The sequence below is a fragment of the Hypanus sabinus genome, chromosome 9 (assembly GCF_030144855.1).
Source record: "Hypanus sabinus isolate sHypSab1 chromosome 9, sHypSab1.hap1, whole genome shotgun sequence".
Classification (NCBI taxonomy): Eukaryota; Metazoa; Chordata; class Chondrichthyes; order Myliobatiformes; family Dasyatidae; genus Hypanus; species Hypanus sabinus.
The window spans coordinates 167,876,283-167,900,827 of record NC_082714.1 but is presented as its reverse complement, the minus strand read 5'-3'; the positions used below and the strand labels follow the sequence as shown (position 1 = coordinate 167,900,827).

Sequence of the window (24,545 nt, the reverse complement as noted above, 5' to 3'; positions counted from 1 at the left end):
GTTAAGTTTTGAGCCTGGATTTAAAAGAGTCAATGGAGGGGACAGATCTGAGAGGGAGGGGTATGCTGTTCCACAGTCTAGAAACTACAACAGCAAAGGTGCGGTCACCCCTGAGCTTAAGTTTAGATTGCGGGACAGACAGGAGCCCGAAGTCAGCCGACCTGAGGGACCTGGAAGAAGATAAAGGGGTAAGAAGGTCTGTGATATAATGGGGGGCAGCACATTTAGGGCTTTATAAACAAACAGGAGAATCTGAAAATCAATTCTAAATCATACTGGTAGCCAATGGAGAGAGGCCAGGATAGAAGTAATATGGTTCCTCTTCTAGGCACCTATCCAGCAGAGAGAGAAAAGAAAATAATAATAATAAAATAAAACATAATAATAAATAAACAAGTAAATCAATTACATAGATCAAATAAATTATTTAAATATGTGCAAAAAAACAGAAATACTGTATATTAAAAAAGTGAGGTAGTGTCCAAAGCTTCAAAGTCCATTCAGGAATCGGATGGCAGAGGAGAAGGAGCTGTTCCTGAATCACTGAATGTGTACCTTCAAGCTTCTGTACCTCCTACCTGATGATAACAGTGAGAAAAGGGCATGTCCTGAGTGCTGGAGGTTTTTAATAATGGACGCAGTCAAGTGTCAGCTCTCTCAGTGGGAGAGCATTTTGGAGATAGTGATCACAATTCTATGTCCTTTACCATACCACTGGAGAGGGATAGGAACAGACAAGCTAGGAAAGCATTAATTAGAGTAAGGGGAAATATGAAGCTATCAGGCAGGAACTTGGAAGCATAAATTGGTTCTCAGGGAAATGTACGGCAGAAATGTGGCAAATGTTCAGGGGGTAGTTGTGTGGAGCTCTGCATAGGTACGTTCCAAAGTGACAGGGAAAGAATGGTAGGGTACAGGAACCGTGGTGTACAAAGGCTGTTGTAAATCTAGTCAAGAAGAAAAGAAAAGCTTACAAAAGATTCAAAAAACTAGGTAATGATAAAAATCTAGAAGATTATAAGGTTAGCAGGAAGGAGTTTAAGAATAAAATTAGGAGAGCCAGAAGGGGCCATGAGAGGGCCTTGATGAGCAGGATTAAGGAAAACCCCCAAGGCATTCTACAAGTATGTGAAGAGCAAGAGGATAAGACATGAGAGAATAGGACCAATCAAGTGTGACAGTGTGAAAGTGTGTATGGAACCAGAGAAGATAGCAGAGATACTTAATGAATACTTTGCTTCAGTATTCACTATAGAAAAGGATCTTGGCGATTGTCGGGAAGACTTACAGCAGATTGAAAAGCTTGTGTATGTAGACATTAAGAAAGAGGATGTGCTGGAGACTTTTGGAAAGCATCAAATTGGATAAGTCTCTGGGACTGGACAAGATGTACCCCAGGCTACCATGGGAGGCAAGGGAGGAGATTGCTGAGCCTCTGGCAATGATCTTTGCATCATCAATGGGGACGGGGGAGGTTCTGGAGGATTGGAGGGGTTGCAGGTGTTGTTCCCTTATTCAAGGAAGGGAGTAGAGATAGCCCAGGAAATTATAGACCAGTGAGTCTTACTTTAGTGGTTGGTAAGTTGATAGAAAAGATCCTGACAGGTAGGATTTATGAACATTTGGAAAGGCATTATATCTGCATGGCTTTGTCAAAGGCAGTTTGTGCATTATTTTGGGGATGTGACTAAACACATTGATGAAAATAGAGCAGTAGATGTAGTGTACAGCATATGGATTTCAGCAAGGCATTTGACAAGGTACCCCATGCAAGGCTTATTGAGAAAGTAAGGAGGCATGGGATCCAAGAGGTCCTTGCTTTGTGGATCCAGTATTGGCTTGCCCACAGAAGACTGGTTATAGATGGGTCATATTCTGCATGGAGGTCTGTGACCAGTGGAGTGCTTCAAGGATCTGTTCTGGGACCCTTACTCTTAGTGAATTTTATAAATGACCTGGATGAGGAAGTGGAGGGATGGGTTAGTAAGTTTGCTAATGACACAAAGGTTGGGTGTGTTGTGAATAGTGTGGAGGGCTGTCAGAGGTTACAGGGGACATCGATAGGATGAAAAACTGCTCTGATGAGGTAGCAGATGGAGTTCAACCCAGATAAGTGTGAAGTGGTTCATTTTGGTAAGTCAAATATAATGGCAGAATACAGTATTAATGTTAAGACTCTTGGCAGTGTGGCGGATCAGAGGGATCTTGGGGTCCGAGTCCATAGGACGCTCTGAGCTGCAGCGTAGGTTGACTGTGTGGTTTAGAAGGCATACAGTGCGTTGGCCTTCATCAACTGTGTGTTTGAGTTTAAGAGCCGAGAGGTAATGTGAGTGTGTGTGAGGGTGTTTAGACTGAGAATGTGTGGGTGTTTGGTGTGAGTGTGAGGGGCTGGTGCGTTGTGGAAGGAGGGTTGTGTAATTCTGATTCTGAGTGTAATGTTGTCCCTGTGTCCTCAGGCAATGACCTGTTCCTGGTGGCGGTTCACGAGCTGGGCCATGCTCTGGGCCTCGAACATTCCAACGATCCCAGCGCCATCATGGCTCCCTTTTACCAATACATGGACACAGACCACTTCAAACTACCACAAGATGATCTCCAGGGCATTCAAAAGATCTACGGTTTGTAACCCCAAGGAGGCTGGGTTTTTATCTTTGCTCTCTTGCTGCCCCTGATGGGCTGATTGATGTCTCTGATTTCCCCTCTGACAGCAGGGAGGGTAGTGAAGGGAGAAAGCTCTCAGTCTGATGTTTTGACCTTGAAGACAGAGAGGCCACCTGGTCCATCTATTACAGGTGGATTCTCAAGCACTACCAGGACAGTTTCAACTGCCCCTTTTCCATCTTCCTGTGGATACTGACATTCTGTGATCTGGATTTACTGGATAGCTTCGTAAGCTCCCCGAACCAGGAGGTCCCTCTGATGGGTTGTACAATTTGGTGAGATCACAGCTGAACTCTCCAGTCACAGTTGTGGCCACTATTCCACCGGTAAGGTGCAGAAGAGAAGTTTGCAGGGGTGAGAGCAATGGGGCGAGGTAGACATTGGTTACTGGGGAGCAGGCAGGAAATACTGATCTATAGATAGCTGAGTAGCCAGCAGGGGACCCATTTGGAAAATGTTTGAGTGAACACTGGGAAGGCCTGAGCCTGAATGGAATGCCCCTAGCTTGCTGCTGTACCTGAGTAACTGTACCCTGTGATGATCTGCAGGCCCACCCACAGAGACCCTGGGACCCACCAGACCTCTGCCAACACTCTCTGCTCGCAGGATCCACTCCACTTCAGAGAGAAAACATGAGAGACAACCTCGGCCTCCTCGGCCACCTTCTGGGGAGAGACCCTCCCACCCCGGCTCCAAACCCAACATCTGTGACGGACACTTCAACACAGTGGCCTTGTTTCGAGGAGAGCTGTTTGTTTTCAAGGTGAGGAATAATGAAATTAAACACCTTTTTAATATTCATTTGGGTGCTTGGCATCGCTAGGAGGGTAGTATTTATTGTTCAACCGTAGAAGGCACTTTGGCCTTCATAAATCAGAGTATTGAATACAGGAGTTGGGAAGTTATGTTGAATCTGAAAAGATGTTGGTAAGGGATGATTTAAATAGCCACACTGACGACTGAAAAATGGAGGTCTATGTAGGAGGGAAGGGTTAGATTGATCTTCGAGTAGGTTAAAAGGTCGGCACAGCAGGGGCTGTAGGGCCTGTACTGTGCTGTGATGTTTTGCCGTCTACAACGAAGGCATCATTAGGTAATGTTCATGGTGAGTGAAGTGTAATGGTAGGGAAGGCTCAGTGATGGCAGTCAGTGGAGTTGTGAGCGGTGAAGAATACAGTCGAAAAAGATCATTTGGGACTTTGGGTGAAGAAATGGCAGATGAAGTTTCAATCTGGACCAGTGTGAAGTGTTGTGCTTTGGAAAGTCATACAACAAAGGGAGTGTACACAGTTAACAGCAGGACCACAAGCAGCATTGATATACGAAGAGACCTTGGGCTGGGGTTTACAGCGACTGAACACCAGTAGATAGGGGGGCAAAGAAGGCCTGTGCCCCACTTGTCTTCACAGCACACGGTATAAAAGTTAGGAATTCATGTTGCAGCTGTAAAATCTTTGGTGAGGTCACATTTAAAGTATTGTATGTGGTTCTGGTTGTCCCATTACAGGAAGGGTGTGAAGGCTTTGGAGAGAGTGCAGAAGAGGTTCGCCAGGATGTTGTCTAGATTGGAGAGTATGATCTATAAGGAGAGGTTGGACAAACCTGAATTATTTTTTCTGGAGCGTCGGATTGTTTGTCAGTTCGTGTATAGTTTTCATAAATTTTATTGTATTTCTTTATTTTCCTGTAAGAACACAAGATGTTGCAGCAGAATTAGGCCATTTGGCCCATTGAGTCTGCTCTGTCATTTCATCGTGGCTGATACACAGATTCAGCACCCTCTTGCTAAAGAAATTCCTCCTCTCTGTTCTGAATGGACGTCCCTTTGGTCTGAGACTCCTGCACCAGAGGAAACATCATCTCCACATCCTTTCTATCCAGGCCTTTCAACGTTCGATAGGTTTTAATGAGCCCTCCCCTCATTCTTCTAAATTCCAGTGACTAAAGGCACAGAGCCATCAATCATCCCTCATACAATCAGTCTTTCATTCCCAGAGTCATTCTCGAGAACCTCCTTTGAACAGTTTCAGCACATCCTTCCTTAATTAAGGGGCCAAAAACTGTTCACAATACTCCAGGTGAGGCCTCACCACTTTATGTAGTCTTATTACACCCTTGATTTGATACTCTAGTCCTCTCAAAATGAATTCTAACATCACATTTGCCTTTCTTACTACCAACTCAACCTACAAATTAACCTTTAGGGAATCCTGCACAAGAACTCTCTAGTCTTTCTGTACCTCAGATTTTTGAATTTTCTTTACATCTAGAAGATAGTCTATGCTTTTAAGACTTCTACCAAAGTGCATGAACATACACTTCCTGACACTGGATTCCATCTGCCACTTCTTTGACCATTCCCCTAATATGCCTAAGTCCTTCTGCAGCCTCCCTGTTTAGAGTCATAGAAAAGTACAACACAGGAACAGGCCCTTCAGACATCCCAGTCCATGCTGAAATATTTAAACTGCCTACTTCCATTGACCTGCTCCGGGACCATAGCCCTCCATACCCCTACCATCCATGTACCTATCCAAACTTATCTTAAATGTTTAAGTCAAGTTCACATGCACAACTTACACTTTCATGTTCCCCTTAAACTTTTCTTATATAACAGATGACCCCTGGTTGTAGTTCCTCCCAACCTCAGTAGCAAAAGCCTGCTTGCATTTATCCTATCTGTACCCCTCAATTTCTATACCTCTATCAAATCCCCTCTCAATCTTCTATGTTCCAAAGAATAAAGTCCTAACCTATTCAATCTTTCCTTATAATTCAGGTCCTCCAGACCCAGCAACATCCTTGTAAATTTTCTCTGCACTCTTTCAACCTTTTTTCCATCTTTCCTGGAGATTGGTGACCAAAACTGCACATGACACTCCAATTTAGGTCTCACCAATGTCTAAAACAACTTCAACGTAACATCCCATCTCAGTACTATGATTTTCTGACAGCCAATGTGCCAAAAACTTTCTTTACAACCCTATCTACTGTGCTGCTACTTTCAATGAACTAAGGACCTGTATTCCCAGATCACTTCATTCTACCACACTCCTCAGTGCCCTCCCGTTCACTGTGTATGATCCTACCCTGACTGGTCCTCCCAAAATGCAACACCTCACACTTAGCTGCATTAAATTCCCTCTGTTATTTTTCCAGCTGGTCCAGATCCTTCTGCAAGCCATGGATAGCCCTCCTCACTGTCCCCTACACCCCCAATCTTGGTGTCATCTGCAAATTTGCTGATCCAGTTAACCACGTTAACATCCAGATCACTGATAGAGATTATAAACGGACCCAGCACCAATTCTTGTGACACTCCACTTGTCACCGACCTCCAGTCAGACAACCTACTACCGTTCTCTGGCTTTTCCCACAAAGTCAATGTCCAATCCAGTTCACACCCTCATCTTGAATGCCGAGAGGGTGAACCATCTTGACCAACCTCCCACGTGGGACCTTCTCAAATGCCTTACTAAAGACCATAAAGGCAGCATCCACTGCCTTACCTCCATCCACTTTCCTCATAACTTCCTTGAAAAACTCAAAGATTGGTTAGACAATGGCTCCCCACACAAGAAGTCATGCTGACTATCCTTAATCAATCCATGTCTGTCCAGATACTCATATATCCCGAGCCTTAGAATACCTTCCAATAACTTTCCCACTACTGATGTTAGGCTCACCAGCCTATAATTTCCTGCTTTTTTTTGTTTAGAACCTTTCTTAAACAGTGGAACAACATTGGCTATCCTCCATTCCTCAGGTACTTCTCCGTATCTAAGGATGATTTAAATATCTCTGGTAGGGCCCTGGCAATTTCTGCACTTGACTGTCATGTGGTCCAAGGGAGAATGGATAAATCTCCAGGAAAGCAAACAGGCCCTCCTCTGTAATCTGTATGGAGACCATGAAGTTGATGCCACGTCGCCTCACTTCTATAGGCTCTGCATTCATCTCCTGAGTAAATACAGATACAAAAAATCCATTTAAGATCTCAGCATCTCTTTTGGCTCCACACATGGATTACCATTCTTATCTTCCAGAGGACCAATTTCACACATATACCTTAGGATCTCCTTTACCTTGTCTGCTAAGGCAACCTCATGCCTTCATTTAACCCTCCTGATCTCTCTTCTAAGTGTGCTCTTACATTTCTTATACAACATAAGCACCACATTTGTCCCCACCTGTCCATACATCTTATGCACCTCCTTTTATTTTCTTAACCAAGGCTTCAATATCTCTTGAAAACCAAGGTTTTCTACACTTTTTCTCTTTACTTTTTATTCTGACAGGTACATACAAGTTTTCTACTGTCAGAATTTCACTTTTGAAAACCTCATTTACCAAGTACACTTCTGCCAGAAAACAGCTTGACCCAATCCACCTTTGCCAGATTCTTCCTCAATGCTACCTGCCCCTCCACCTAGTTTGATATCATCCACAAACTTGCCTACAAAGTCATCAACTCTGTCAACCAAATCATTGACATATAATGTAAAAAGAAACAGTCCCAACACAGACTCCTGTGGAACACCACTAGTCACTGGCAGCCAATGTGAAAAGGGTCTCTCTATTCCCACTCTTTGCCTTCTGCCAATCAGCCAAATTCTCTATTCATGCTATTATCTTTCCTGTAATATCATGGACTCTTGTTTAGCAGCCTCGTCTGCGGCCCCTTGTCAAAGGCCCATTGAAAATCCATTGATTCTCCTTTGTCTATCCTGCTTGTTATTTCCTCAAAGAATTCCAACAGATTTGTCAGGTAAGATTTTCCCTCAGGGAAACCATGCTGACTTCAGTATATTTTATCATGTGCTTCCAAGTATCCTGAAACCACCGCCTTATCAATCGACTCCAACATCTTCCCAATTAGCTTCAATATAATTATGGAGAAGGACAGGACTGGACCTAGAGTTGAGATTTTTGATTGGAGAAAGGCTAACTTTGAGGAGATGCGAAGGGATTTAGAGAGAGTAGATTGGGTCAAGTTGTTTTATGGGAAGGCTGTAATAGAGAAATGGAGGTCATTTAAGGGTGAAATTATGAGGGTACAGAATTTTTATGTTCCTGTTAGGTTGAAAGGAAAGGTTAAAGGTTTGAAAGCACCATGGTTTTCAAGGGATATTAGAAATTTGGTTCGGAAAAAGAGGGATGTCTACAATAGATATAGGCAGCATGGAGTAAAGGAATTGCTCGAGGAATATAAAGAATGTAAAAGGAATCTTAAGAAAGAGATTAGAAAAGCTAAAAGAAGATACGAGGTTGGTTTGGCAAATAAGGTGAAAGTAAACCCGAAAGGTTTCTACAGTTATATTAAAAGCAAGAGGATAGTGAGGGATAAAATTGGCCCCTTAGAGAATCAGAGTGGTCAGCTATGTGTGGAGCCGAGGGAGATGGGAGAAATTTTGAACGATTTCTTCTCTTCGGTATTCACTAAGGAGAAGGATATTGAATTGTCTAAGGTGTGGGAAACAAGTAAGGAAGTTATGGAACCTATGACAATTAAAGAGGTGGAAGTACTGGCACTTTTAAGAAATTTAAAAGTGGATAAATCTCCGGGTCCTGACAGGACATTCCCCAGGACCTTGAGGGAAGTTTGTGTAGAGATAGCAGGAGCTCTGACGGAGATCTTTCAGATGTCATTAGAAATGGGGATTGTGCCGGAGGATTGGCGTATTGCTCATGTGGTTCCATTGTTTAAAAAGGGTTCTAGAAGTAAGCCTAGCAATTATAGACCTGTCAGTTTGACATCAGTGGTGGGTAAATTAATGGAAAGTATTCTTAGAGATAGTATTAATAATTATCTGGATAGACAGGATCTGATTAGGAGTAGCCAGCATGGATTTGTGCGTGGAAGGTCATGTTTGACAAACCTTATTAAATTTTTTGAAGAAGTTATGAGGAATGTTGACGAGGGTAAGGTAGTGAATGTAGTCTACATGGACTTCAGCAAAGCCTTTGACAAAGTTCCACATGGAAGGTTAGTTAAGAAGGTTCAGTCGTTAGGTATTAATGCTGGAGTAATAAAATGGATTCAACAGTGGCTAGATGGGAGATGCCAGAGAGTAGTGGTGGATAATTGTTTATTGGGATGGAGGCCGGTGACTAGCGGGGTGCCTCAGGGATCTGTTTTGGGCCCAATGTTGTTTGTAATATACATAAGTGATCTGGATGATGGGGTGGTAAATTGGATTAGTAAGTATGCCGATGATACTAAGGTAGGAGGTGTTGTGGATAATGAGGTGGGTTTTCAAAGCTTGCAGGGAGATTTATGCCAGTTAGAAGAATGGGCAGAAAGTTGGCAGATGGAGTTTAATGCTGAGAAGTGTGAGGTTCTACATTTTGGCAGGAATAATCCAAATAGAACATACAGGGTAAATGGTAGGGCATTGAGGAATGCAGAGGAACAGAGAGATCTAGGAATAACAGTGCATAGTTCCCTGAAGGTGGAGTCTCATATAGATAGGGTGGTGAAGAAGGCTTTTGGAATGCTGGCCTTTATAAATCAAAGCATTGAATACAGAAGTTGGAATGTAATGTTAAAATTGTACAAGGCACTGGTAAGGCCAAATTTAGAATATTGTGTGCAGTTCTGGTCACCGAATTATAGGAAAGATATCAATAAATTAGAGAGAGTGCAGAGACAATTTACTAGGATTTTACCTGGGTTTCAGCACTTAAGTTACAGAGAAAGGTTGAACAAGTTAGGTCTCTATTCATTGGAGCGTAGAAGGTTGAGGGGGGATTTGATCGAGGTATTTAAAATTTTGAGAGGAATAGATAGAGTTGACGTGAATAGGCTGTTTCCATTGAGAGTAGGGGAGATTCAAACGAGAGGACATGATTTGAGAGTTAGGGGGCAGAAGTTTAAGGGAAACACCAGGGGGTATTTCTTTACTCAGAGAGTGATAGCTGTGTGGAATGAGCTTCCTGTAGAAGTAGTAGAGGCCAGTTCAGTTGTGTCATTTAAGGTAAAATTGGATAGGACAGGAAAGGAGTGGAGGGTTATGGGCTGAGTGCGGGTAGGTGGGACTAGGTGAGATTAAGAGCTCGGCACGGACTAGGAGGGCTGAGATGTCCTGTTTCCGTGCTGTGGTTGTTATATGGTTATATGGTTATACTGAGGTCAGGACAAACTGGTCTGCAATTTCCTTTCTTCTGCCTCTCTCCCTGCTTGAAGAGTGGAATGACTTCTTCAATTTTCCAGTCCTCCAGAATCATGCCAGAATCTATTGATTCTTGAAAGATCATTACTAGTGCCTCCATAATCTCTTCAGTCATCTCTTTCAGGATCCTGATGTGTAGTCCCTCTGGTCCAGGTGACTTACCACCTTCAAACCTTTTGGTTTTCCAAGCACCTTCTCCCTCGTAACTTCACTCACATCTGCCCTCTGACACTCTCAAACTTCAAGCATACTAGAAACATAGAAAACCTACACCTACAGGTTACAAGAGTGTGGATGAACAGGGGGACCTTGGGGTTCAAATCCATACATCCCTCAAGGTCGCTGCACAGGTTGATAGGGTAGTTAAGAAGGCCTATGGGATGCTAGGCTTCATTAACAGGGGGATTGAGTTCAAGAGTAGAGAGGTCATGTTGCAACTCTACAAATCTCTGGTGAGACCACACTTAGAGTATTGTGTTCAATTCTGGTCACCTCATTGTAGGAAGGATGTGTAAGCTAAGGAGAGGGTGCAGAGGAGATTGACCAGGATTTACCAGGATTTACCAGTCTTATAAGGCAAGGTTAGCTGAGCTGGGACTTTTCTCTTTGGAGCGTAGAAGGATGTGAGGGGACTTGATAGAGGTCTACAAGATTATGAGAGGCATAGATAGATAGGGTGGAGAGCCAGTACCTGTTTCCCAGGGCACGAATAGCAAGCACCAGAGGGCATATGTACAAAATTAAGGGAGGGAAGTTTAAAGGAGACATCAGGGGTAAGTTTTTTACACAGAGGGTTGTGAGTGCCTGGAATGACTTGCCAGGGATGGTGGTGGAGGCTAAAACATTAGGGGTATTTAAGAGCCTCTTGGACAGGCACATGGATGAAAGAAAAATAGAGGGTTACGGGGTATTGTGGGTTTAATACTTTTTTTAAAAAGGAATATGTGAGTCAGTACAGCATCGAGGGCCAAAGGGCCTGCACTGTGCTGTAGTATTCTAGTGTCTACTGTCTAGGGGTATTTAAAAAAACCTACAGCACAATACAGGCCCTTCGGCCCACAAAGCTGCGCCAAACATGTCCTTACCTTAGAACTACCTAGGGTTACCCATAGTTCTCTATTTTTCTAAGCTCCATGTACATGTCCAGGAGTCTCTTAAAAGACCCTACTGTATCCGCCTCCACCACTGTCACTGGCAGCCGATTCCACGCACTCACCACTCACCTGCTTCCAAGCACATTAAAACTGTGCCCTCTCATGCTAGCCATTTCAGCCCTGGGAAAAAGCCTCTGATTATCCACACAATCAATGTCTCTCATCATCTTATACACCTCTATCAGGTCACCTCTCATCCTCCATTGCTCCAAGAAAAAAGACCGAGTTCACTCAACCTATTTTCATAAGGCATGCTCCCCAATCCAGGCAACATCCTTGTAAATCTCCTCTGTACCCTTTCTATGGTTTCCACATCTTTCCTGTAATGAGGCAACCAGAACTGAGCACAGTACTCCAAGTGGGGTCTGACCGGGGTCCTACATACCTCTCAGCTCCTAAACTGAATTCCACGGTTGATGAAGGCCAATGCACCATATGCCACCTTAACCACAGAGTCAACCTGCGCAGCAGCTTTGAGTGTCCTATGGACTCGGACATCAAGATCACAAGACAAAGGAGCAGAAGTAGGCCATTCGGCCCATCGAGTCTTCTCCGCCACTCCACCATCAACTAAACTATTCTCCCGTCTAGTTCCAATTTCCAGCTTTTTTCCCATATCCCTTGATACCCTGACTAATTAGATACCTGTCAATCTCCTTAAAAACCCTCAATGATTGGGCCTCCACAGCTGTATGTGGCAACGAATTTCCATAAATCCATGAACCTCTGGCTAAAAATTTCTCCTCATCTCTGTTTTAAATGGGTACCCTCTAATTCTAAGACAGTGACCTCTTGTCCTGGACTCACCCACCAAGGGAAACAGCCTTTCCACATCTACTCCATCCAAACCTTTCAACATCCGAAATGTTTCTGTGAGATCCCCTCTCATTCTTCTATACTCTAATGAATACAATCCAAGAGCCGATAAACGCTCCTCATATGTTAGTCCCTGCATTCCAGGAATCATCCTAGTGAATCTTCTCTGAACTCTCTCCAACATTAGCACATCCTTTCTACAATTGGGGGCCCAAAACTGCACACAGTATTCCAAATGAGGTCTCACCAGTACCCCATAGAGCCTCATCAACACCTCCTTACTCTTATACACTATTCCTCTTGAAATGAATGCCAACATAGCATTCGCTTTCCTTACTGCCGATCCAACCTGGTGGTTAACCTTTAGGGTATCCTGCACTAGGGCCCCCAAGTCCCTTTGCACTTCCGATTTTTGAATTTTCTCCCTATCTAAATAATAATCTACCCGATTGTTTCTTCTTCCAAAATGTACAACCGTACATTTCTCAACATTGTATCTCATCTGCCATTTCTTTGCCCACTCTCCTAAACTGACCAAGTCTCTCTGCAACCTTTCCTTTTCTTCAACACTTCCTGCTCCTCCACCTATGTTGGTGTCATCCGCAAACTTAGCCACAAAACCATTTAATCCATGATCTAAATCATCGATATACAGTGTAAAAAGAAGAGGCCTTAAAAAAGATCCTTCTGATCCTCCACATTGCCAAGAGTCTTGCCATTAATGCTATATTCTGCCATCATATTTGACCTACCAAAATGAACCACCTCACACTTATCTGGGTTGAACACCATTTGCCACTTCTCAGCCCATTTTTGCATCCTATCAATATCCTGCTGTAACCTCTGACAGCCCTCCACACTATCCACAACATCTCCAACCTTTGTGTCATCAGCAAATTTACTAACCCATCCCCCCACTGTCTCATCCAGGTCATTTATAAAATCTCAAAGAGTGGGGGTCCCAGAACAGATCTCTGAGCCACACTATTGGTCACCGACCTCCATGCAGAATATGACCCATCTACAACCAGTTCGCCTTCTGTGGGCAGGCAAGTTCTGGATCAACAAAGCAATGTCCCCTTGGATCCCATACCTCCTTACTTTCTCAATAAGCCTTGCATGGGGTACCTTGTCAAATGCCTTGCTGAAATCCATATAATCTACTTCTACTGCACTACCTTCATCAATGTGTTTAGTCACATCCTCAAAAAATTCAATCAGGCTTGTAAGGCACAACCTGCCCTTGACAAAGCCATGCTGACTATTCCTAATCATATTATGCCTCTCCAAATGTTTATAATTCCTGCCTCTCAGGATCTTCTCTATTAACGTACCAACCACTGAAGTAAGACTCACAGGTCTATAATTTCCTGGGTTATCTCTACTCCCTTTCTTGAATAAGGGAACAATACCCGCAACCCTCCAATCCTCCAGAACATCTCCTGTCTCCATTGATGATGCAAAGATCATCACCAGAGGCTCAGCAATCTCCTCCCTTGCCTCCCACAGTAGCCTGGGGTACATCTCGTCCATTCCCAGTGACTTATTTAACTTGATGCTTTCAAAGGCTCCAGCACATCCTTTTTCTTATTATCTACATGCTCAAGCTTTTCAGTCCACTGTAAGTCATCCCTACAAACGCCAAGATCCTTTTCCTTAGTAATACTGAAGCAAACTGGTGTTGTCCACAGTGAAAACTGATGCAAAATACTTATTTAGTTCATTCAGTACTTGTTCCTTGTTCCCCCATTACTACCTCTCCATCGTCATTGTCCAGAAGTCCAAAATCTACTTTCACCTTTCTTCTAATCTTAATATACCTGTAATATGTTTTGTTATCCTCTTTGATGTTACTGGTTAGCTTATCTTCATATTTCATTTCCGCCCCCGTGGCTTTTTTAGTTTCCTTCTGTTGGTTTTTCAAAGTTTCCCCCATCCTCTAACTTCTCACTAATCTTGGCTCTATTTATATGCTCTCTCTTTGAATTTTACATTGGTTTCAACTTCACTGTCATCCACGATTGCTTCGCCCTGCCTTTAGAATACTTTTTCTTTGGGATGTATCTATTCTGTGTCTTCTGACTTGCTCCCAAAATCTCCAGCTGTCATCCCTGCTATTCTTCTTCCAATCAGTACTGGCTGGCTCCTCTTTCATGGCTCTGTAATTTCCTTTGCTCCACTGTAACACAGTACATTTGACTTTAGCTTCTCCCTCTCAAATTGCAGGGTGAATGCAATCATATTGTGATCATTGTCTCCTAAGGGTTTTTTTTTTAACCTTGAGCCAGCTTACCCTAATGCAGTCTGGTTCATTAGACAACACCCAATCCAGAACAGCTGATCCCCTCGTGGGCTCAACCACAACCTGCTCTAAAAAGCCATCTTGACGGCATTGTATAAATTCTCCCTCTCAGGATCCAGCACCAATATGATTTTCTCAGACTAGCTGCATATTGAAATCCCCCTTGACTATCATAACATTGCCCTTTATACATGCCTTTTCCATCACCTCTTGTAATTTGTATCCTAAATCTTGGTTCTGTTCAGAGGCCTGTATATAATTCCCAGCAGGGTTTTTTTTCACCCTTGTAGTTTCTTAACTTTACCCACAAGGTGCTACAATTACCGATCTTAAGTCAGCTCTTTCTGTGGATTTGATTTCCTTTTTTTCAACAGAACCTCGCCACCCCCTCTGTCTATCTTGACATCCTTTTGTTCCAATCCTTGGATGCTAGCTCTCAACTATAATCTTCTTTCAGCCATGACACAGTGACGGCCTCAACATTGTACCTGCCAATCTTTAACTGCACTACAAGATCATCTATTGCATGCATTCAAATATAACACCTTTTGATTTTGAACCCTTTTACACTGCAAATCATGCCACTGACTGCAATTTTGCCCTATCAGCTGCCTGTCCTTCCTGACAGTCTCACTCCATACAATCTCTGCTTGTAAACCATCTGCCGCATCCTCAGTCCATTGATAAACCCCCTGCCAAATTAGTTTAAACCCTCCCAAAAGCAAAGTGGCCCACAAGGATATTGATCCCCTGAAGGTTCAGGTGTAACCTGTCCCTTTTGTACAGGTTGTACCTTCCCCAGAAGATATCCCAGTGATCCATAAATCTCAACCCCCGGCCCCTGCAGCAGTTTGTCAGCAATGCACTCCTCTACCAAATCATCCTATTCCTACCCTCACTGGTACATGGCACAGGCAGCAATCCAGAGATTACTACACTGGTGATCCTGCTTTTCAGCTTTCTACCCAACTCCCTAAATTCTTGCTTCAGGACCTTCTTGCTTTTCCTACCTATGTTTTGGTGCCAGTACACACCAAGACTTCTGGCTGCTCACCCTCCCCCTGACCCTGGCACCTGGGAGGCAACATACCATTTGGGTGTCTTTATCACCTCCACAGTATCTCTTGTCTACTCCGCTAACTCTGGAATGTCCTATCACTTCTGTAAATGCCTGCAAGAAAATAAATCTCAAGGTACTATGAATGTTCTTTGACAATAAAGTTACTTTGACATTGAGGCTGAGGGAAGACTGATAGAAGATTGTAAAATAATGAAAGGCCGTGAGTAGGGTACATGGTCATTTTCCCAGGCTGGAAATGAGTAAAGTTAGAGAGCATAGGTTTAAAGTGAGAGGGAGAAAGTTCAATGGAGATTTACGAGGCAACTTTTTTTTATTATCCAGAGTGGTAGGAGATTACACACACAATCAGGCTGATGGCGGAAGAGATATGATAGGCGATAAAAGACTAGTGCTTTCCTGGCGTATATGACGAATAAGCTCATCTCAGGCTTCCAGCTGGGTACAGGTATCGATTATAGAGAATTTTAAACTGACCGGTCCTGAAAATATCTCCACCTCTAAATTGACCAGCCTTGAAAATATCTCCACCACTAAACTGACCAGCCTTGAAAACATCTCCTCCAGTAAACTGACCAGCCTTGAAAACATCTCCTCCAGTAAACTGACCAGCCTTGAAAACATCTCCTCCAGTAAACTGACCAGCCTTGAAAACATCTCCTACGGTCCTGAAGATAATTCCACCACCAAACTGAGCAGCCCTGAAAACATCTCCAGTAAACTGAGCAGCCCTGAAGGAGGTCTTTCAGGAGATAAGAACTTTAACAATGAAGAAGGTTGTGCTTTAAGTAAGAACTGGAATTCCATTGTAATCAAGGTGGGAGAGTGGAAACCTGATTGGATGAGGACTAACCAAACAGGAGGGATGGATGACTGGGGTGTAGACTAGACTTGCCCTAACATCATCCCTGAAGAAGATGGCAGAGTTTGTCATCGAAACATTGGTTATAATCTATACATGAACCAGGCTGGAAGACTGAGAAAAGTTCATTAGATATGACAGGTGTTTAGACAATTGAAAAGGCAGAGAATAGAAGGCAATGGACCGCGTGTGGGCACGTTTACACACATGAGCAGGCAAGCAACAGAAGACCAGGTGTGGGCAGTTGCGATTGGCTTAACTGGGTGTCATGGATCACACAGACATAGGCTGAAGGGCCACTCCTGTACCAAGGTGCTGAAAGATAGTGACACTGAGGGAGTGAGGATTTAATCCGTGTAGAAGATAGGTGTGACCCACGGGTCATGCTGTGACAACGGGGGGGGGGGGGGGTCTCTCACTCTGACAGGGAGGGGTCCCCCACTCTGTGATGCGGGGGTCTCTCACTCTGTGACGGGGGGGTCTCTCACTCTGTGACTGGTGGTGTATCTCACTCTGTGATGGGAGTCATTCACTCTGTAACGGAGGGGTCACTCAGTCTGTGACGGGGGGGTCACACTCTGTGACGGGGAGGTCTCTCACTCTGTGACAGGGGGGTCTCTCTGTGTCGGGGGGGTCTCTCACTCTGTGACAGGGGGGTCTCACTGTGATGGGGTCTCTCACTCTGTGACAGGGGGGTCTCACTGTGATGGGGTCACTCACTCTGACGGGGGTCTCACTCTATGACGGTGGTCTCCCACTCTGTGACGGGGGTCACTCACTCTGTGACGGGGTCTCTCACTCTGTGACGGGGGTCTCCCTCTGTGACGGGGGGTCACGCACTGTGACGGAGGGGTCTCTCACTCTGTGACGGGGGTCTCTCACTCTGTGACGGGGGGGTCTCTCACTCTGTGACGGGGGTCACTCACTCTGTGACGGGAGGATCTCTCACTGTGACGGGTCTCACTCTGTGACGGGGGGGTCTCTCACTCTGTGACGGGGGTCACTCACTCTGTGACGGGGGTCTCACTCTGTGAAGGGGGGGTCTCTCACTCTGTGATGGGGGTCTCACTCTGTGACGGGGGTCACTCACTCTGTGACGGGGGTCTCTCATTCTGTGACGGGGGTATCTCTCACTCTGTGACGGGGGTCTCACTCTGTGACGGGGGTCTCTCACTCTGTGACGGGAGTCTCACTCTGTGACGGGGGTCTCACTCACTGTGACGGGGGTGTCTCTCACTCTGTGACGGGGGGTCTCTCACTGTGACGGGGGGGTCTCTCACTCTGTGACGGGGGGTCTCTCACTGTGACGGGGGGGTCTCTCACTGTGACAGGGGGGTCTCTCACTCTGTGACGGGGGTCTCTCTGTGGCGGGGCAGTCTCTCACTCTGTGACGGGGGTCTCACTGTGACAAGGGGGTCTCTCACTGTGACAGGGGTCTCTCACTCTGTGACGGGGGTCTCTCACTCTGTGACGGGGGGGGGTCTCTCACTCTGTGACGGGGGTCTCTCACTCTGTGACGGGGGGTCTCTCACTCTGTGACGGGGGGGTCTCTCACTCTGAGACGGGGGTCTCTCACTCTGTGACGGGGGGTCTCTCACTGTGATGGGGGGGTCACTCACTGTGACGGGGAGGTCTCTCACTCTGTGACGGGGAGGTCTCTCACTCTGTGACGGGGGGGTCTCTCACTCTGTGACGGGGGGGTCTCTCACTGTGATGGGGGTGTCACTCACTCTGTGACGGGGGGGTCTCTCACTCTGTGACGGGGGGGGGTCTCACTCTGTGACGGGGGTCTCTCACTCTGTGACGGGGGGTCTCTCACTGTGACGGGGGGGTCTCTCACTCTGTGACGGGGGTCACACTCTGTGACGGGGGGTCACTCACTCTGTGACGGGTGTCTCTCACTCTGTGATGGGGGGGGTCTCTCACTCTGTGACGGGGGTCTCTCACTCTGTGACGGGGGGTCTCTCACTGTGACGGGGGGGTCTCTCACTCTGTGACGGGGGTCACACTCTGTGACGGGGGGTCACTCACTCTGTGACGGGGGTCACTCACTCTGTGACGGGTGTCTCTCACTCTGTGACGGGGGGGGTCTCTCACTCTGTGACGGGGGTCTCTCACTCTGTGACGGGGGGTCTCTCACTGTGACGGGGGGGTCACTCACTCTGTGACGGGGGGTCTCTCACTCTGTGACGGGGGTCACTCACTCTGTGACGGGGGTCTCTCACTCTGTGACGGGGGGGGTCTCTCACTCTGTGACGGGGGTCTCTCACTCTGTGACGGGGGGTCTCTCACTGTGACGGGGGGGTCACTCACTCTGTGACGGGGGGTCTCTCACTCTGTGACGGGGGTCTCTCACTCTGTGACGGGGGGTCACTCACTCTGTGACGGGGGTCACTCACTCTGTGACGGGTGTCTCTCACTCTGTGACGGGGGGGGTCTCTCACTCTGTGACGGGGGTCTCTCACTCTGTGACGGGGGGTCTCTCACTGTGACGGGGGGGTCACTCACTCTGTGACGGGGGGTCTCTCACTCTGTGACGGGGGTCACTCACTCTGTGACGGGGGTCTCTCACTCTGTGACGGGGGGTCTCTCACTCTGTGATGGGGTCACTCACTCTGTGACGGGGGGGGGGGGTTTCTCACTCTGTGACGGGGGGGGGTCTCTCACTCTGTGACGGGGGGGGGGGGGTCTCTCACTCTGTGACGGGATGGTGCTCACTCCCTTTTAAGGGTTGCTCTCACTGTGGCCCGAGGGTGCAAAGCAATGTCAGGAGTTAGGATGTCCTAGCAATGTTACAAACGCAGAGTCCACCTGACTGCACCACATTCCCGTTACTATTTGCATTCTCACAGGATCGCTGGTTCTGGCGTCTACGGAACAACCGTGTGCAGGAGGGGTATCCCATGCAGATCGATCAGTTCTGGAAGGGGCTCCCCACCAGGATCGACGCTGCCTACGAGAGGTCAGATGGAAAGTTTGTCTTCTTTAAAGGTAAGAACTTGTTGCTCAACTGCCATTCATCACTCAGTCAGTCAGAATGTTGGTACCGGCCATGCTGGCACATTGTCCACCTCGAGGCATGGAAGGGTCAGAAGGCCAGAGTGCCATTGTGCCCAGTGATAGTGCAGGGGAGGAATGACCTTTGGATGATTTTCAGTGGGGGGGGGGGGTCCCCATGCTATGTGGTGTCCCAGAGTGGATGGGTTGAATTACTTGGCGGGGGGGTGTGTTATCCCTGTGTGGCACACGAAGGGGGTTATCACCAGGGGTTGTGGCATCCCAATGGAGTTGGTGTGGAGCGTCCTTGGGGATGGAGGTGTTTTTGTGGGGTGTGTCCCAGAGAAGCAAGATGGAATATCGTAAGGGGAGTGTCCCTGAAGAATGTAATGTTCCAGAGGGTACAGGATGCAACATCCGTGAGGCGGTGGGGTGGGTTGGGCAGGGGCTGTTGGTGAACCCAAGCAGTTCATTCAACAGAGAGAATTGGGAGCAAGTCAGTGCTTTAAGTGGGAGGGGCAGGTGAGGACAAGGGTACCTACTTAAGAGGAGTTATGGGTGTTAACCCTGCCATCTTCCTTAGACAGCAAATAGTGGTCAGAGACATGAATACATCAGATGGGTTTTAGATTGGATAATTTCCTATTGATGTCATTGTTTGGACTGGGGGGTCTTGCTTGCACAGTGTGAGTCATCTTTCATCAGGGAATCCAATGTGTTTAGAATACCATCCCCTAGTATTTCCCAATGAAGCCATCAAGAATGGGGTTCTAATCTGAAAAAACCTTGCTCACGGATGGTCAGTTTAACAGAGATGTTTTCAGGGCTGGTCAGCTTAGTGGAAATGATTTCAGGACTGGTTGTTCTACTGGAGGAGATGTTTTCAGGGCTGGTCAGTTTAATGGACGAGATGTTTTTAGGACTGGTCAATTTACTGGAGGAGATGTTTTATGGGCTGGTCAGTTCAGTGGAACTGTTTTCTGTGGTGGTCAGTTTAATGGATAGGATGTTTTCTGGGCTGGTCAGTTTAATGGAGGAGCTGTAAACTAGACCAGTGTTCACTGATAAACCTCTACATGGGGTTTCACATTGAGGCTGGTCTGCTCGAACATGGATTCATAGTTGCTTATCACACTTGCCTTTCTCCACATCCCAGCCTGACAATGCCCTGTCCACCACGCTTAATGATAGGACGACCGGTAGCTCTGATCTGGGGTGGGTCACTTGTCATTAATAATTAAATCATCACTATTATTTGTATCTCACAACCCACGCCTCACCCCCGGAAACTTTCGGTCTAACTCCACCCAGTGCTCTCCCAAGGTTGTCACTATGATTGAACCCCTTAGTGACCTTAATACAAAGAAGGTGGAGTGGATTTAATCCCCAAAGTTCAGACCAACACCATCCACCCCAGTGTCCCAACTCTCTCCCCAAACGTCAGACCAACACCATCACTCCAGTGTCCCAACACTCTCCCCAAACTTCAAACCAGCACCGTCCACCCCAGTGTCCCAACACTCTCCCCAAACTTCAAACCAGCACCATCCACTCCAGTGTCCCAACACTCTCCCCATACTTCAAACCAGCACCGTCCACCCCAGTTTCCCAACACTCTCCCCAAATTTCAGACCAACACCATCACTCCAGTGTCCCAACACTCTCCCCAAATTTCAGACCAACACCATCACTCCAGTGTCCCAACACTTTCCCCAAACTTCAAACCAGCACCATCCACTCCAGTGTCCCAACACTCTCCCCAAACTTCAAACCAGCACCGTCCACCCCAGTGTCCCAACTCTCCCCCAAACTTCAGACCACCACCGTTCACCACAGTGTCCCAACTCTCTCCCCAAACTTCAGACCAACACCATCCACCGCAGTGTCCCAATGCTCTACCCCCCCAAACGTCAGACCACCACCATCCACTCCAGTGTCCCAACACTCTCCCCAAACTTCAAACCAACACCATCCAACCCAGTGTCCCAACACTCTCCCCAAACTTCAGACCAACACCATCCACCCCAGTGTCCCAATGCTCTACCCCCCCCAAACGTCAGACCAACACCATCCACTCCAGTGTCCCAACACTCTCCCCAAACTTCAAACCAACACCATCCAACCCAGTGTCCCAACACTCTCCCCAAACTTCAAACCAACACCATCCACCCCAGTGTCCCAACACTCTCCCCAAACTTCAAACCAACACCCTCCACCCCAGTGTCCCAACTCTCTCCCCAAACTTCAGACCAGCATTATCGACCCCGGTGTCCCAACTCTCTCCCCAAACTTCAGACCAACATCATCCACTCCAGTGTCCCAACACTCTCCCCAAACTTCAAACCAGCACCATCCACCCCAGTGTCCTAACGCTCTACCCCCCCCAAACGTCAGACCAACACCATCCACCCCAGTGTCCCAACGCTCTACCCCCCCAAACGTCAGACCAACACCATCCACCCCAGTGTCCCAACACTCTCCCCAAACTTCAAACCAACACCATCCACTCCAGTGTCCCAACACTCTCCCCAAACTTCAAACCAGCACCATCCACCCCAGTGTCCTAACGCTCTACCCCCCTCAAACGTCAGACCAACACCATCACTCCAGTGTCCCAACACTCTCGCCAAATGTCAGACCAACACCATCCACCCCAGTGTCCCAACACTCTCCCCAAACTTCAAACCAACACCATCCACCCCAGTGTCCCAACACTCTCTCCCAAACTTCTGTAACTCCCTGGGTCACCTCAGGCTCGCTCAGCTCGTTTCGTCTAGGGGGAGCAGCCTTCGGCCCTGCCAAACTGGGTAATCAGCTGGTGTGGATGCTGTGTGATGTCCCCGCCTCACCCAAAAACAGACAGTACACCATATGCGATTAAATGAGTACAATTTATAAAGGTTACTATAACTAAGTGATTAATAACGATACAGTATATATGAAGAGAAAATTAAAGAAAAGGCGCCAAACTTATCAAAGTCCAAACCACTTCGTGCACAGCCGTTGGAGCTCAATTTCTGAAGTCTTCTGGCCACCATTCGATCCCCTCCGAACTCCTCGACTCGCAGCTCAGGACCCTCCGAGTGGTCAACCAAGCACATCTGGCTTCATCCCCCTCCCCCCCCCGGAGAATCTCCCGGCCTCGGACCCCCCTTTGGGGTCCGATCCTCGCCCAGCTTAGAGCATTGCGTCCTCTCTCTCGACCCCCTCGCGCCGATCTGCCCAAAAGCCCGTCAACAAAAGCTTACAGACTGGGAAGAAAGAACATTAATCCCCATTTGGTTTACAAAGGAATACCATTCTCGTTATCAGTAAATTAGCATTCCTGCTAGTTAACAAAAGAAAACCCTTTCCCAACAGTAACAAAGAAAAAAAACCCCTTTACACTTCAAACCAACACCGTCCACCCCAGTGTCCCAACTCTCTCCCCAAACTTCAGACCAACACCATCCACCCCAGTGTCCCAACTCTCTCCCCAAACTTCAAACCAGCATCATCCACCCCAGTGTCCCAACTCTCTCCCCAAACTTCAAACCAACACCATCCACCCCAGTGTCCCAACACTCTCCCCCCAAACATTAGACCAAAACCATCACTCCAGTGTCCCAACACTCTCCCAAACTTCAGACCAACACCATCCACCCCAGTGTCCCAACTCTCTCCCCAAACTTCAGACCAACACCATCCACCCCAGTGTCCCAACACTCTCCCCATTCAGACCAACAGCATCTACCACAGTGTCTGAACATTCTCCCCAAACATCCAACCACCACCGTCCACCCCAGTGTCCCAACACTCTCCCCCCAAACATTAGACCAAAACCATCACTCCAGTGTCCCAACACTCTCCCAAACTTCAGACCAACACCATCCACCCCAGTGTCCCAACTCTCTCCCCAAACTTCAGACCAGCATCATCCACCCCAGTGTCAGAACACTCTCCGTAAACTTCAGACCAACACCATCCACCCCAGTGTCCGAACACTCTCCGTAAACTTCAGACCAACAGCATCCCTCGTCTTGCTTCTTAAGGTGTTTGATGTTATTGCTCCACAGGTGACAAGTACTGGGTGTTCAAGGAGGTGACAGCTGAGCCTGGATACCCTCATGGGTTGCTGCAGTTGGGGAAGGGGCTTCCCCGGGAGGGAATCGACACTGCCCTTCGCTGGGAGCCAGTGGGAAAAACCTACTTCTTCAAAGGAAACAAGTATCCTAACTCTCTTTGCAATCTGCATGTACAGTAGTGATAGCATCTCCATACATGAAATCTCCGGGCAAAATAATGTCTTTGTTACCTATTTTACCCAGGTTCCTGCATTATTAAATCAGTCTTTAGCTGTTGTCATGGTCTTTCTTAATTCCCTGTGCTTGGGAACACCAGTTTTATCCTTGCTGCTTGACAATGCAGTAAGACCATAAAGCACAGTAGCAGAATGAGGCCATTCATCCCATCGAGTATGCGCCACCATTCCATCATAACTGATTTATTATCCCTCTTAAACCCATTCTTCTACCTTCTCCCCATAAATGCACTTAGGGCATAGAACAGCACAGCATTGAACAGGCCAGTCAGCCCACAATGTTGTGCCAATCCTGATGCTAATTTATACTAAATGTCCTCATCCTGTGTACCATCCATATCCCTCCATTCCCTTCATATGCATGTGTCTGTCTAAAAGCCTCTCAAACTGCCTGATTGCAGTACTAACACAGGCACCTTGCTAGCGTAGCCATTGGCATGAATCAGTTGCAGCTTGAGGTGCTCCAGAGCTCAGTGTTCAATTCTGACACTGTTCCGTAAGGAGTCAGTACGTCCTCCCCGTGGAACGTGGTTTCCCCAGCTGCTCCGGTCTCTTCCCACAAACTGGGTGGAGAAATTGTCCTTTGATTAGGTTAAGGTTAATCAGGGTTGTAGGAAAAAAGTGGCTGCTCTGCTCTGAATCACACCCTCGCCACGATTTCTGAATTGTACATGTTACGTCTGCTGCTGGCTTTTGTTTAAATTCACATTAATAATGTGTTGTAATCCGTGAGGAATTGAATACTGAGCTGGAACACCAATGGTAACAGTTCCTGGTCACACAATCAGCCAGGCTCTCTGTCCTCTGCTATCGAACCAGTTCCCCGTCTCGCCCAAGGGCTTTCAGTAACCCAGCATCTGGGACCTTGTCAAAAGCTTTGATGAAATCAATGTCACTGCCGTCATGAATGCAGCTTGTTCCATCCATCAGTGAATCGGCCGTGGTATGGTGGGTCCATAGAAACTGGGAGCCTCTGCTTCACATTCACATATCTGTGTCATGTACAGACAATGTACAGTTTGTGTTCACAACAAACGCAGCCAAAGGATATGCTGTAGATAGGATCAGAATTAGGCCATTTGGCCTGTCAAATCTGCTCCACCATCCAATCATGTCTGATCCTTTTTACCTTCTTCAGCCTTTCTCCCCAGAACCTTTGATGCCATGTCCAATCAAGAACCTATCAATCTTTGCCTTAAATAC

General features: G+C 46.8%; 1 protein-coding gene across 1 annotated transcript in view; it reads left to right on the top strand.

Moving 5' to 3' along the window:
• Positions 1-24,545, top strand: part of mmp24 (matrix metallopeptidase 24) — a 130,327-nt gene that overhangs the window by 97,691 nt on the left and 8,091 nt on the right. Inside the window, exons 5-8 of the mRNA XM_059981107.1 lie at positions 2,457-2,618; positions 3,210-3,424; positions 18,898-19,036; positions 23,098-23,248. Of these exons, the coding sequence (XP_059837090.1) occupies positions 2,457-2,618; positions 3,210-3,424; positions 18,898-19,036; positions 23,098-23,248 (667 nt within the window). The remainder of the gene's footprint in view (positions 1-2,456; positions 2,619-3,209; positions 3,425-18,897; positions 19,037-23,097; positions 23,249-24,545) is intronic.